Source organism: Garra rufa, chromosome 5 (assembly GCF_049309525.1).
Source record: "Garra rufa chromosome 5, GarRuf1.0, whole genome shotgun sequence".
Classification (NCBI taxonomy): Eukaryota; Metazoa; Chordata; class Actinopteri; order Cypriniformes; family Cyprinidae; genus Garra; species Garra rufa.
The window spans coordinates 26,069,345-26,082,937 of NC_133365.1; the positions used below are offsets into that span (position 1 = coordinate 26,069,345).

Below are 13,593 nucleotides of genomic sequence, written 5' to 3' on the forward strand. Positions count from 1 at the left end.
TCTTCATTTTTATCAATAATGTTTTGTTTGAATATCAGATATTCGATATAAAGATTGATTACACACGTGAACTTTTTTAAGAAAAACACGCAGCACACGTCGTGCTTGTCATCACATAATCTGACCAATGAGAATAAAGTGTGTCGTCATCAAGGCTTTCGCAGTCGGTTTTAAGCAACTGCAGCGCCTGACCTCTGCGACTGCTCTCGTTTTGCTCTCACGTTACTTTGATGGCACACGTGATCGAAAGGCGGCTGCAGCGCCGATCAAAGTCGGACAAATGATCTTACCAGAATGCATTGTTTTGTAAGGCGGCAGCCGATTTCTTTCGGCGCGCATGAAGTCGAACGCACCTAACATCTGCCAGAGAGTATGCAGAGCCAAATGGGAGGACCTAACCCAAACTTTTTTTTTTCAGCACAATCAAACTCAAAACCTGCCCAATCTGGCAACACATTACAAACATGTACACGTCGTCATCAAACACTCCTATGGCAAGCCTATAGTGCCTTAAATGTACAAGTATCAGTGCAGTTTGGATACTTGGGATGGCCCTGACAATTATCTACTATATTTTCATGTTACTACTTATTTTTTTTAGCTATTAGTATATTTTACATTAAATACAAGAACTTATTCATTAGCTACTAGTTAGTATTCTTTATAGCACCTTTTTAAAAGATAATAGTACTATTTGGTAGTTCTTATCATTAGATATGGGTACTTATTCATTAGATAGTAGTACCTATGCATCAGGTCAAGTCACACAAAAAAAAATGAATGGCCATAATATGTCAGATGATGAACATATTATGGTGGCCGAGAGAGCTTAACATGCTGCAAATTAAGAAAACACATGCAAATATCAAAAGCACCAGCAAATTAAGAAAACATCTTCATCAGTTTGACAGCACATGTGCTGCAAAAACTAACAAAACAACCAAATAGTCACAACACAACCAAACACAGAAACGCACTGCAAAAATGGAAACGCACTGCAAAAAAAGAAAAACAATATATATATTATTATTTTTTTTTCTGCAATCTCTGATTAATTTGGTTGGGTTTTCTCTGTATTAGAGCTTACAGTTTGAACGCATTAGTTTACGGGATCCTTGGACTGTTTATAGGGGTTTACCGGTTTACCGGCTACTGTAACATATATATCTTTGTCATAGTATCTTTTTAGTATCGAGAATCGCTGTGGGAACTTCACCTGTCCTCCAATTTCCTGAAGCCTTATTGAATAATGCCAGTTCAATAAACTAGCCAGTTGTCGCTTCTTATGCAAATCGCATGCAAATACTGACAAGCTAGCGAGAATAATAAATGCGGCAAGAGCAACAATTGCTTCAGAATCATCTCCTTCATGTTTCAATCGTCAAAAAAGACACACCAGAAGATATTACAACTTATTCACTGCATCTGATGGCACTTTCTGTCGACTTTGTGCAGGCCCCATCGACCCTCTGGATCCACACGAGCACTGCATCACCTGATGATGTAACAGAAAATATAGACTCTCTTTTTTCCAGCACTTTAGATACGGTTTCTCCTTTGCGCTTAAGGAAGATTAAGGAAAACAGTCTGACACTGTGATCTAACGAGCACACTCGCATCCTGAAGAGAGCAGCACAGAAAATGGAATGCAGCTGGAAGAAAACAAAACTAGAGGTTTTTTGTACAGCTTGGCGTTAATGTAACCTATCCTATGGAAGAGCATTAAAAACTGCTAGATCTGATTATTTTTTGTCTTTCTTAGAAAAAAACAAACATAACCCTAGATATTTATTCAATACAGTGGATAAATTAACAAAGAATAAAGCACTAACAGGCGTTGAATTTTCCCAACAGCACAGCAGTAATGACTTTATGAACTACTTTACTACCAAGATAGATACTATTAGAGATAAAATTCTAACCATGCATCCATCAGCTACAGTATCACATCAGATACGCTAAAGATCTCCTGAGGAACAATTCCATGCATTCTATATAGGAGAGGAAGAGTTGTATAAACTTGTTAAATCATCTAAATCAACAACATGTATGTTAGACCCTATTCCATCTAAGCTACTAAAAGAGGTGCTTCCAGATGTCATAGATCCTCTTCGGATATGTCCCCAAAACCTTCAAACTGGCTGTTATTTAGCCTCTCATTAAAAAAACACAACTTGATCCCAACGAATCTGTCAACACTGCATTGGCTCCCTATTAAACATCATATAGACGGCCATTGACGCAAGACCGCAAGAACCAGATGAGTCCTCTCAAATCTGACTTTGTGGCAACATGGAACTTTTGCATCTACATTAATATTAGTCTGTTTCTGTCTTATTCCTCTTTCTGTTTCTTATCTTACACCAGATCCAGTCTGTATCCAGATCAGATGGTCACTGCAGTCCCTTGGATCCAGTCCGTACCAAGAGCAGATGGTGGATCAGCACCTACAGCCGAATGTCAGATCATCAGTAAAGAACTCCTAACCTAGACATCCGCTGGCGCAAGGCCATGGGAACCAGATGAGTCCTCTGCAATCTGACTTTAATGCAACATGGAACTTTTGAATTTTTGACACACCATTGTCCTATTTAGTACTGTAGGGTTGATTTGACACAACTTGCATTGCAAAAAGCACTGTATAAAAATCTTGACTTGACTGAGAGACCTCAACTGGGCAGAGGAAACTGGCAGGAGTAGGTTCAAACTACAGATACTTTCATTCGAGCCGCCACCAGGCTTCCTTGTGAAGGTTATTGTGATGTCCAAAATTCAGACCATGTTGTCCAAACTGGATGGGGCAGAGACCCATGGTTAGAGGATGCATACATCAATATTCAGTTTGCGATATGCCACCGGGGCTTCCTGAGATTCTCGTTTAAGGGCACAGCACCCTGTTGAAAAAACTAGCATATGTTGGTTAGGTAGGTTTTGATGCTGGTTAGGTAGGTTTTGATCTAACCAGCATCCCAGCATCAAAACTACCTAACCAGCATATGCTGTTTTTTTCACCTGGGCATACCAGTATTTAGTTCTCCCATTTGGGCTGGCTTTAGCCCCGTGCACATTCTTGAAGTGCAGAGATGCAGCACTTTCCCCCCTCAGAGCAAGAGGTATGTGCATTCTAAATTATCTGGACAACTGGCTGATTTTAGTGCATTCAAGAGATGCTTATCAGTCACAGGGACTTGCTGCTTCGCCATCTGGAGTCCTTTCTGCTACGTGTGAATATGCAAAAGAGTACCCAGAGTCAGTCAAAAACATAGGGCAGTCTTCTTAGTTCTAATGGCCTTTCTGCTGCAGTTGGAGCAGCGACGTGCTGATTCGCACCAACAACATGTCTGTGGTATCAAACATAAACTGCTAAGGCAGCATGCACACCAGAGGCCTTTTCAAGCTGGCTGCGAGCCTCCTGTTATGGGCAGATCGTCATTTACTTTCTTCAGAGAAGCGCATATCTCAGGTCCCCTAAACCCTGAAGCGGACATGGTTTTGAGGATTGGAATTCCTCACAGAGAATGAGCTTCAGGAAGGTGAAAGTGGATCTGTTTTCAACAAACGAGAACACACACTGCCCAATTTTCTTTTTGCTGTCTTATTTCCCACTGATAGGGAACGCTATAATCTCTCGTTGACCAAGAGCCAGACTTATGAATTTCCCCCGGTGAAGATTTCGCCTCTAGTATTATGCAAAATCAGGGAGGAGAGGGCATCAGTGATCCTCATTCCACCAAACTGGCCGAATCAACCTTGGTTTCCGGACCTCAGGGAGATGCTGGTGGCTCCCCCTTGGCAGACTCAAGCAGACTGTTAGATATGGTACCCCTGCCTGGAGGTGTGGAGCCTTCACATTTGGCTACTTGAAGTGTCACTTGGGAAGTGTTAACGAAATGGTGCTGTAATGAAGATATCAACTAGGTGAGCTGAGCAACTAGGTGGGGATGTTCTGCGTTTTCTGCAGTACAGGCTATAACAGATGCCTGCCTTCAACGCTAAAAGTTTACATAGCCTATTGCTTAGTTTCCTTCCCTGTGTCTGTGGGGATACATTTCAAGTGAGAGCAAGTTTAAATCATGTTACCTTGTAAAGATACATTGTTACAGTTTTCATGTGTCAAAAACAACTTGGTGTCAGTTTCACGGTATCTATGAAACGTTTAGGTACCGTTGTGGTAGTTTTGTGTGTGCGTGAACATCATGGCAACATACAACACAAAGTACCTTACATGGGAAACACTCAGCGTAACACGTAAATGCACCCAAGGTAAATCAAGCATGCTAGTATGCATAGGCCACAAACTGTTGGCAAAATAACACAGAACCGGAGGGAATAATATGGAATTTTCTTTCTTTTTACGTGCATTTCTCAAAAATGAACTTAACACAAGCTAACAAGTAAGTTATGCATCCAGGATAGTTTAAAAGAATTCAGGTCTTATCGGCCTCAGAAAAAGCATGTTTATTTTAATTACCCGAGACCCCTGTCTGAGGTACTCATAGAAGTTTTGGACCCAAACCTGCTCGAGTATTGGGTCGTACATCAAGTTTTTGGATCCAGGTGGACCCGTGAAGACCTCTAGCTTGTACAACAAGGGCTATTGCCTTTTCATGGGCCTGGTCTAAGGCACGTCTATTTGGGATATATATGTTGCAGCTGGCTGGTCTTCACAGAATACTTTTGCCAGGTTTTACAAGTTGGAAGTGCCGTCCTTGACATCTGAAGTGCTTTCAGTGGGTCTCTAACCTCACTTGTTCTTCTAGTTCATTGCTACGCTTGCAGCTGAGCACAGTTTGCTACCGTGTGTAGCTGTTGACACTCTGCAGGCCAATGTGCATCTTCATGTGCTTATTACATGTTGCTGTATCTTCCCTGTATTCAGTGCAAAGCTTTTTCATGGCCCTGGCCTAAGACATGTCTATTCAGGATATGTGCTTTGCAGCTGGCTGGTCTTCACAGAATACATTCGCCAGGTTTAACAGAGTTGGATGTGCAGTCCTTGGTGCCCCAAGTACTTTTGGTCACTTACCTTACTTTCTCTACTCAGTTTTTTGCTATGTTAAGTTGAGGCGCAGCTTGTTACCATGGTTAGCTGTTGAGACTATGCAGATCTATGTGCATCTGTTACATTTCACGGTGTTGCCTTGCTAATGTTGTTGTGTCTGCCCTGTAGTCTGTGCAGCCGCTCATCATTTTGACAAGATATACTAATTTAGTATACCTCAGTTAAGATGTTCAGTGGTTTCTCTCTGCCTTTTAGCTACATGCTTCCTTAGCGGCATCGCTATTGGTTGGGAATGGTGTGTTGTTCTACCCCATGCTTGGGGGTAGAACAACACAGTTGATTTAAGATTTTTGGATAATGAAATAGTTTGGACATACTGTTGAACCTCTTTTAAAAAAAATAATAAATAAAGGATTTTGTTGAGAGAATTTGCAGCAGTGAATATTCGTTAATTGTATCTTTTTTTGATACTGGACGTTGTTAGGCGCGTGCGCGGTGGTTTGTTTTGCCGATGTCTGACACATGCGCAGTAGCGATCTCTGAATATAATACGCATGCACTGGTTTAAAGGGACAATATTGTATTGTGATGATATTCTAACCTGTGTATTAGTAGAGATGAATATTAATAAGTAATAATTGATAAATAATAATTTATACAAATGTGATGCTTAAGTTGTGATGTGATGCTCTCTACACACATGCAAAATGTTAAAATTTTAAAGTTTTAAATTGCATAACTTTAGAGCGTTTTAACAAATTTAATGGATTAAAAGCATAATATCTTTGTCAAGTATTATTTTCAGTGAGTGTATATACAATATATTAAAATGAAGCCATTTTATTCAAGTCATATTTATTGTTGAGTGGAAGCAAAAATGTCATTTTATGTGTCATTTCAAAAATATGTCTCTATGTCATTTTAATCCTAAAGTTACAATACAATAAGATATGTAAAATACTTGAAATACCAGTACACATTCAAGGGAAAATGGAAAAATAATAACAACACCAATAATAAATAAATAAATAAATAAATAAAAAATCTTGTCAGATGTCAAAAAAAAAAAAAAAAAGAGAGTGTGCTTAATGATATTCTGACTGGTAGGAGTTCCTTCTTTAATGGCTATCAGTGATACACGGGTCAATGTATAAACAACCCAAACCCGACCAACATTTTCAACCGCAAAAAAATAAATAAATAAATAAATAAATAATAATAATAATAATAATAATAATTTATATATATATATATATATATATATATATATATATATATATATATATATATATATTGTACCTGACCCGCTTCCTGACCCGCATGTTTAATATTTGCGACTGACAGTGATTATATGCGGTGGAGATGCGTTCACTGTCAAACATCATTCAGCATTAACTAGGTAATTTTGACAAAAGAAATGTTCTTGATTACAAGAAAAATACAGATTGTTCTTGTTGTGATTTATTTTGTCTTTCCTTTATACAGATTTAAATAGTTTCGTTTTCGAAGTACTCTAAATTATGTCAGTGATTCTCCGATGTTATATGATCAAGAATTATTTTATTTCGATCTACAGTGTAATAAAAGGTAAGAAAAAGATTAGCCTATAGCTCTAGATATATATAGACTACAAGCTAATTCCTTTTTTCTTAACTTTTAACTTCTTCTAAAAATTATCAAGAATATTAAATCAACTTAATAGGTTAACCAATTTTCTTATACAAACATAACGAATTCACGAATTTAATATATAAATTTAGGAATCACGAATATGACAAAATAATATTATTTTATATATATATATATATTAATTGTAGTCTATAGCTATAATAGTTGTATCAAATGAATAAGGAAATTATAGTGCCTTGAATGTATTAAGTAATGTTTAATTTCATTTGTTTCTCTCTCTGGAAATATAAAGAAAAAATACAGTTTTTACTTGGAATTCTTTTTTAATCCCTGGTTTTAAACAAGCATATACATGAGATAATTTATATATTATTGCATGAATAAACGTTTAAAAATAGTGCTAGAAATTGTATAATTAAGGAAATAAAACAGCATTTGAAAAGACATAGTGAAATGTGTCTAATAATTCCAAAAAGAAAGAGAAGCATTGGACATAATCAAAATATTTGAGACATTTATTAGGAATACCATTTTCTTAACAATTAAGATGCTGCATGTGTTTATCCAGTCTAATCGAAGTGTGCCTCTCTCCCCCGACCTTCCCAAAAAAGCTGTTTTCGCTCATGTGACTGTTTATATTGAAATATCAGCAAAACAAACCATTGCGCATGCGCGTTACAACGTCCAGAACGTATTGGACCTGATCCAGCTACGTCATCGCGCTACAGGCTGCCGCTAGGACTGACTCGGATCCTATACCTATTTTTCAGTGGTCTTTTGCAAACACTAGATTTATATAAGGAGGAAACGATGTTTGACACTCACTGTATGTCATGTCCATGTACAGAACTGTTGTTATTCAACTATGCCAAGGTAAATACAGTTTTCCATTCTATGGCACCTTTAAGTATTAAATGTTAATACGGCTTGCCATACATCCTCTGTAACCTACCAAGTAACAGCTCCCACACACAGTCCCAGTTATCCATTATGCGTGGTCTATCAGGTGCTTTCCTTAGCTGTTTTAAAATCTCTCGCAGATGTCATTGTCGACGTTCTTATGGAGGTATTTTTACAAAGTTTTTTTTACAGAGTTTAACTAGTTCAATAAGTAAATGTAATCTGCTGATTTGCATGGTATACTTTTAATAAAAATATCTGACCTTGCTAGTAGCTCATTAGCTAACCAGTACTATGAAACCGTTTATGTTGATCTGTCATCTATCTGGCACGTACTTGATCTTGTACAGAATGTTCTAGTTAAAATGCGGTGTTTGGGGTTACGTAATATTGCATGTCAACAAACGACAGCTTTAAACGACATTACACCGATTAACATACAGCATCTGACACCATATGTTAACTAACAACACGTACTAATGTATCTTAGTAGACTGTTTTCTGTCAATTCGGTTTATAAAAAGGTTTAAAACGCAAAAGATGTGAAGGACATTAAAGTACTTTTTTTTCTTTATTTTTGTTTGTCCTCCTATCGCGAATTCATGAAAAAAAAATTGCCCACACATTAAATTTGCTGATACATGTTTGGAATAGCTACATAACATTTATTAAATCATAGTGTTGTACTCTTAATGTCAAAAAAAAAAAAAAAAAAAACTTGTCTCCCATAGGCTTAAGAATTAGGAATCTTAAGAAACTCAGCATCCCTTCTCAGAAACAACAATGTTGCTTCACTATAAAGTTTAAATCTAAAAGAAGTTTACCTTTGCTGTGATGATGTGTTCTTTTTCTTTCATTTTTAACTTTGTTCCTTTACTAATAAATCTGTCAACCATGTGAGTGGTTAGCTCCTCCTAGTTTGAAAATGGGACAAATACTTTTATCAAGAATATGCCCAGGGCATTATTATTACTATATATAAAAACACACATTAAGATTTTTTGTATTGTGACATTACTTTCCTGACAAACATGTATGTATCAAAGACAAAAAAAAAAAAAAAAAAAAAAAAAATTTGGTGTCTACATCAAATAAAATTTACAAAAGTGTTTTTCTATAAATAGGAAGCATATTAAATCAAGTTAAGTGTCTACTTGAATTTTTTTTAATTATTTTTGTGAAAGTAAAAATTTCAAAATATGGGTGAAATTATTGTAACATCGTCATTTAGCACACCAGATATTTATGAAACAACATACTTATTCTAAATTGTACTTATTAAAAATGTTAACGAAAAGCTAATCATACTAAATTTTTATTATATTTGTAAATAATTAAAAGACTAATCTGTAAAACCTAGTGGTTTGAAGGATAGTGGCAAAGATGGTAAATATTTAAAATTATGATTAAATAGTTGTGGTGGGTTGCATTGTAATCCTACAAAAGAGTCTTTAAATGTTGTCTAATGATTCTTGTTTAAGTTATGCCTGGCAAGATTTTTTGTATAAGAACTACTGTCACACTAAATGGTAGTTTAGTGGGTATCTTCTGTGAATCATGGTAAAAATGTATGATGGTCATAATTTTTTCACAGACAAATAATAAAATGAATCAGATGTATAATGGAAAAATTAAAGCTGTATTTAATTTTTAATGTTTTGATGTTTGAAAATGCTTTTTGATTGTTGATTGAATAATTTAATATGAATGCTGTCTCAGGATTTGTTCAATCTCAAGAGCTATCACTCTCTCTTCCGCAATCAGTACTCACCGGACAGCAGTACTCAAGCTCAGGTTCAAAGCAGTATGATGGAAGGTTGTATCCAAGCCATATCCCAACAAGTTCTGTTCAGAAGGCAGTTTTGGCTTTATGTTCTGGTGTGGCTGCTCTGAGGAACCCCTACAGACATGGTGAGACTGTTATTTAATAGTCATTAAATTTGTGAACAGCTGTTAGTTTCTTTTTCAGTCTCAGTGGAAAGTCCACAATTAATTGGGTGAAAGAGATACTTAATAAAAAAAATTCATTACTTTTCATTAATAAAACAGGCCAGAGAGGGTTAGTTAGGAATTTCAACTTTTTACTATAACATTAATTTTCCTGGTTTCTAGACTCTAAAATATGGATACATTTTTATTGTTACATACATACAAACATTGAATGTGCATTCAAAGTAGACAAATTATTTAACATACAAACACAAGAGATGGGGAAATTTGTAGAAAAGCTGCCAACTGTAACCAAACATCACCCCACCACAGCCTTTAATAGGTTGAAAGTTATTTTTGTTTATGTGAGCTGGAATTCTGACAGTAATGCCCATGATTCAAAACGTTCATGTATATTATTGACACATTTTACCAAAACAGATATGGTTGCAGTGCTTGGGGAAACCACGGGGCACCAGGCCCTGATCAGTTTAAGGCATCGGATGAGAAATGACCCTGAAGGTTACACTATTCTCATGTATGTCTCATTTGTTTACTTTGACTACTTTTAAAACTGTTTATGGCATCCATCTTTCATAGTGGACATCATGGACAACAAATCTTGTTAATCCAAACTTTACTACTATCTTTATGTTCAAATTATGTCCTTAGAGAGCGTCCAAGGATCCGTCTATCAACGTTAGACCTCACTCGAATGTCTGCCTTGCCAGATGGGACTTTAGGAAGAGAGTATCTCCGTTTCCTAGAAGAAAATGTAAGACAAAATGAAAAATGATCACGTAACAATTATCAATATATTAAATTAACCATTGTCATCTCAACTTTTTTTAGAGAGTCACACCTGATTCGAGAGCTGATGTAAAGTTTGTGGACGACGAGGAGCTAGCGTATGTCATGCAACGATACCGTGAGGTCCACGACCTGTTGCATACCTTGCTTAATATGCCCACCAATATGCTAGGTGAGCGTTTGAAACCATAACGTTTATAGTTATAGTTTCCATGTGTTGTATACCTATATACCAATCCTTCATACCAATGCTGCGTCAGAGCTATTTTGCCACTAAAGTACATTGAGCAACATAGATCATTATCAGTAAAATGTTTTGACTATTTTTGCACAAAGAAGCATAGAATAATTGCATGCATTTTTCATCTCATGAAGATTTTCCCATTATTTCTTACCCACAGGTGAGGTTGTTGTGAAATTGTTTGAAGCTGCACAGACTGGTCTGCCCATGTGTGTTCTGGGAGCAACGCTTGGACCCCTCCGTCTGTCTGTCAGGTGAGTTAACGTAATATCTGTCTGCATACGGCAACATGTTACAGTCAGTTACAGTAGAAACAGTCTATTTTTTTAACAAACAAACATAAAACATATATACAGTAATGCTCTTACATTAGGAAGACTATAGAGCGAGACACCCTGTTTTACCACATCTGTGGATGAGATGGTTGTAATAAAACCAGAAAATTCCTTTATGTAGATATGCAACCAGTGACAAATTCAAATAATTTATATGTATTTATGTAACACAGTTATTACTTGAATTAAGTGCTGAAATGTATTCAGTCATATGATAAATTATGGAGTTGCTCCATTTCAAACTGTAAAACAGGAATGCAATAAATCTGTATGTCCCCTTCTGTTGAAATTGTCTATGATTACAACCAACATTTTTCCTCACTGAGTATTTCCCATTCATTGTGGGAATGATGTTTTATTGTAGTCATTATAGAAGGTTTCATTATATTGACGTCCTAGTGCTGTCATTCTTTGCTTTCATCTGTACCGTGACTTTGTTCTATACGAGTTTTATTGTTTTACTGGCTCCCATGTCACCACAAGGAAATTACATACTTCCTGCTAAATATTTGTTCATTTTTTATTGATGCAGGAAATTTAACAACATTTATGTCACAAAAGTGAGTACACCCCTCACATTTTTGCAACCATTTTAGTATATCTTCTCAAGGGACAATACCATAGAAATGAAACTAGGATATATTTTAGAGTAGTCAATGTGCAGCTTGTATAGCAGTATTGATTTACTGTCCTCTAAAAATAACTCAACATACAGCCATTATTGTCAAAATAGCTGGCAACAAAAGTGAGTACACCCTAAGTGAACTTGTCCAAAGTGTCAATATATTGTGTTAGCACCATTGTTATCTGGCACTGCCTTAATCATCCTGGGCATGGAATTGACCAGAGCTGCACAGGATGTTGCTGGGATCCTCTTGCACTCCTCACTGAGCTGCTGGATTTTAGACACACTGTGCTTCTCCCTTATGCTTGAGGATGCCCCACAGGTGTTTAATAGGGTTCAGGTCTGGAGACATACTTGGCCACCCCATCACCTTCAGCTTCCTCAGCAAGGCAGTTGTCATCTTGGTGGTGTGTTTGGGATCATTATGAAGTTGGAAAACTGCCGTTCGGTTTAGTTTCCGGAGGGAAGGCATCATGTTCTGCTTCAGAATGTACAGTACATAATTGAATCTATGTTTTAGTCAATTAACTGTAGTTCCCCAGTACCAGCAGGACTCATGCAGCCCCAGATCATGATGTTACCACCACCATGCTTGACTGTAGGCAAGACACGATCTGAGACGAACACTTTTATCTTATAGTCTTATCAGACCACAAGATATGGTTCCAGTAATTCATGCTCTTGGACAGGTTGTCTTCAGCAAACTGTTTGCGACCTTTCTTGTAAGCCAGCTTTAGATGAGGCTTACTTCTGGGGGACGACGCCTATGCAACCCTAACCTACTAAAATGGTTGCTGAAATGTGAGGGGTATACTCACTTTTGTGACATACTGTTTGTGGATGAACCTCTCAGAAACAGGTGAACTTACAAATATATCATACTTCACAATCATATTTCACCCCAAAATCAAAAGGAATTATTTGCAAATATTTTCCTTACAATTGTCATTTACTGCAAAAGATAAAGATATGTTTATATTACCTTTAATCTATGCTGTTTTTTTTAACAAAAAAATTCATATAAATCATGTGACAGTGTGGGTAAAATTGATTAAAATTTGATATGTGTCTCTAAATGTTGGAGTCAGTCGTCTACAGTTGCTGGTTCAGTCTCTGGGACCATGGGCCCTGCGCAATGGCAGTCGTGCCAGATGCGTTCTGAGCATCTTCTATGAACGACGCTGGGAGCAGAACCTTGATGAACTGAGACAAGAGTTGAACATTGAGCCACCACCGTCAGTCTGATTTCATCCAGCAGAATACTTCCTTAAATTGTAGTATGCTCACCTACCTAACTGAAATAACTGATGGAAATTTTATCTTGTGGGAGAGCCCCACAAGGAACCTACATACATCCTAATGGTAACAAAGATCACCTTTTCCTTCTTCCTCCTATGACGGGAAATGCTGCTTAAAAACAAATGTCATGTAACCATGTAAAAACCTATGGCATGAATAGTGAAGTAAAGATGATGAAGGACGTTTAATAGAAACAGTTTGTAAACATCTATTACATTGGAGTTAAACCAGTACATGAACAAAACTGTGACATCTTAATTTTTTTTATTTTAAACGTTTTAATAATAATATAAACATTTTATGTTCTGATTAATTAAATATGTAAAAGTGATTGGTGTAAGATTCTCTGTTATATTTTGTAATTTTGTTTATTTGTTTTAAATTTATTTAAAAGTATTACCCTCAGTAATTCATACAAGTAATTAACTTGACGTAGTGTCATAAATATGAAGCAGGCCAACTTGTTAAATTAATACTTAGTTTTGTAACCTGAATAAGAAAACCCAAAGATGTAATTGAATATTATCTCAAAATAAAGAGAAAAAAAAATAATGAAAATGAATGATTAATCAGTTTGAAATCTTATGTGATTCAAAATTTTTGCGTTTTTAAAACAAATTAATATTAATATAGTTTACATTGCAAAGTGAAAACTGTGCAGTAGTCTGCATTCAGATAACAACAAAAATAAAGATGAATAATATAACAGTAAATAAAAATGACCATAAAATAACACATCTATATTGTATCCATTTCAAATTTTCTGTAGCATGAGTAAAGTCTGTTCTCTGGTATACCGAAAGCAAGTGAATATTGTCCTCTG

General features: G+C 36.2%; 1 protein-coding gene across 2 annotated transcripts; it reads left to right on the forward strand.

Annotated features, from left to right (window-relative positions):
• The first annotated feature begins 7,587 nt into the window (after positions 1–7,587).
• coq4 (coenzyme Q4 homolog (S. cerevisiae)) lies at positions 7,588–13,339 on the forward strand. 2 transcript variants are annotated; one of them, XM_073840451.1, is made up of 7 exons: positions 7,588–7,697; positions 9,296–9,442; positions 9,902–9,998; positions 10,133–10,235; positions 10,313–10,442; positions 10,672–10,765; positions 12,556–13,339. In XM_073840451.1, the coding sequence occupies exons 1-7, from the start codon at positions 7,622–7,624 to the stop codon at positions 12,644–12,646; spliced, it is 738 nt and encodes a 245-aa protein (XP_073696552.1). In that variant the 5' UTR covers positions 7,588–7,621; the 3' UTR covers positions 12,647–13,339. The 2 variants fall into 2 exon arrangements, with proteins under 2 accessions (XP_073696552.1, XP_073696551.1); XM_073840450.1 differs by having other exon boundaries at positions 12,560–13,339.
• The last annotated feature ends 254 nt before the right edge of the window (positions 13,340–13,593 follow it).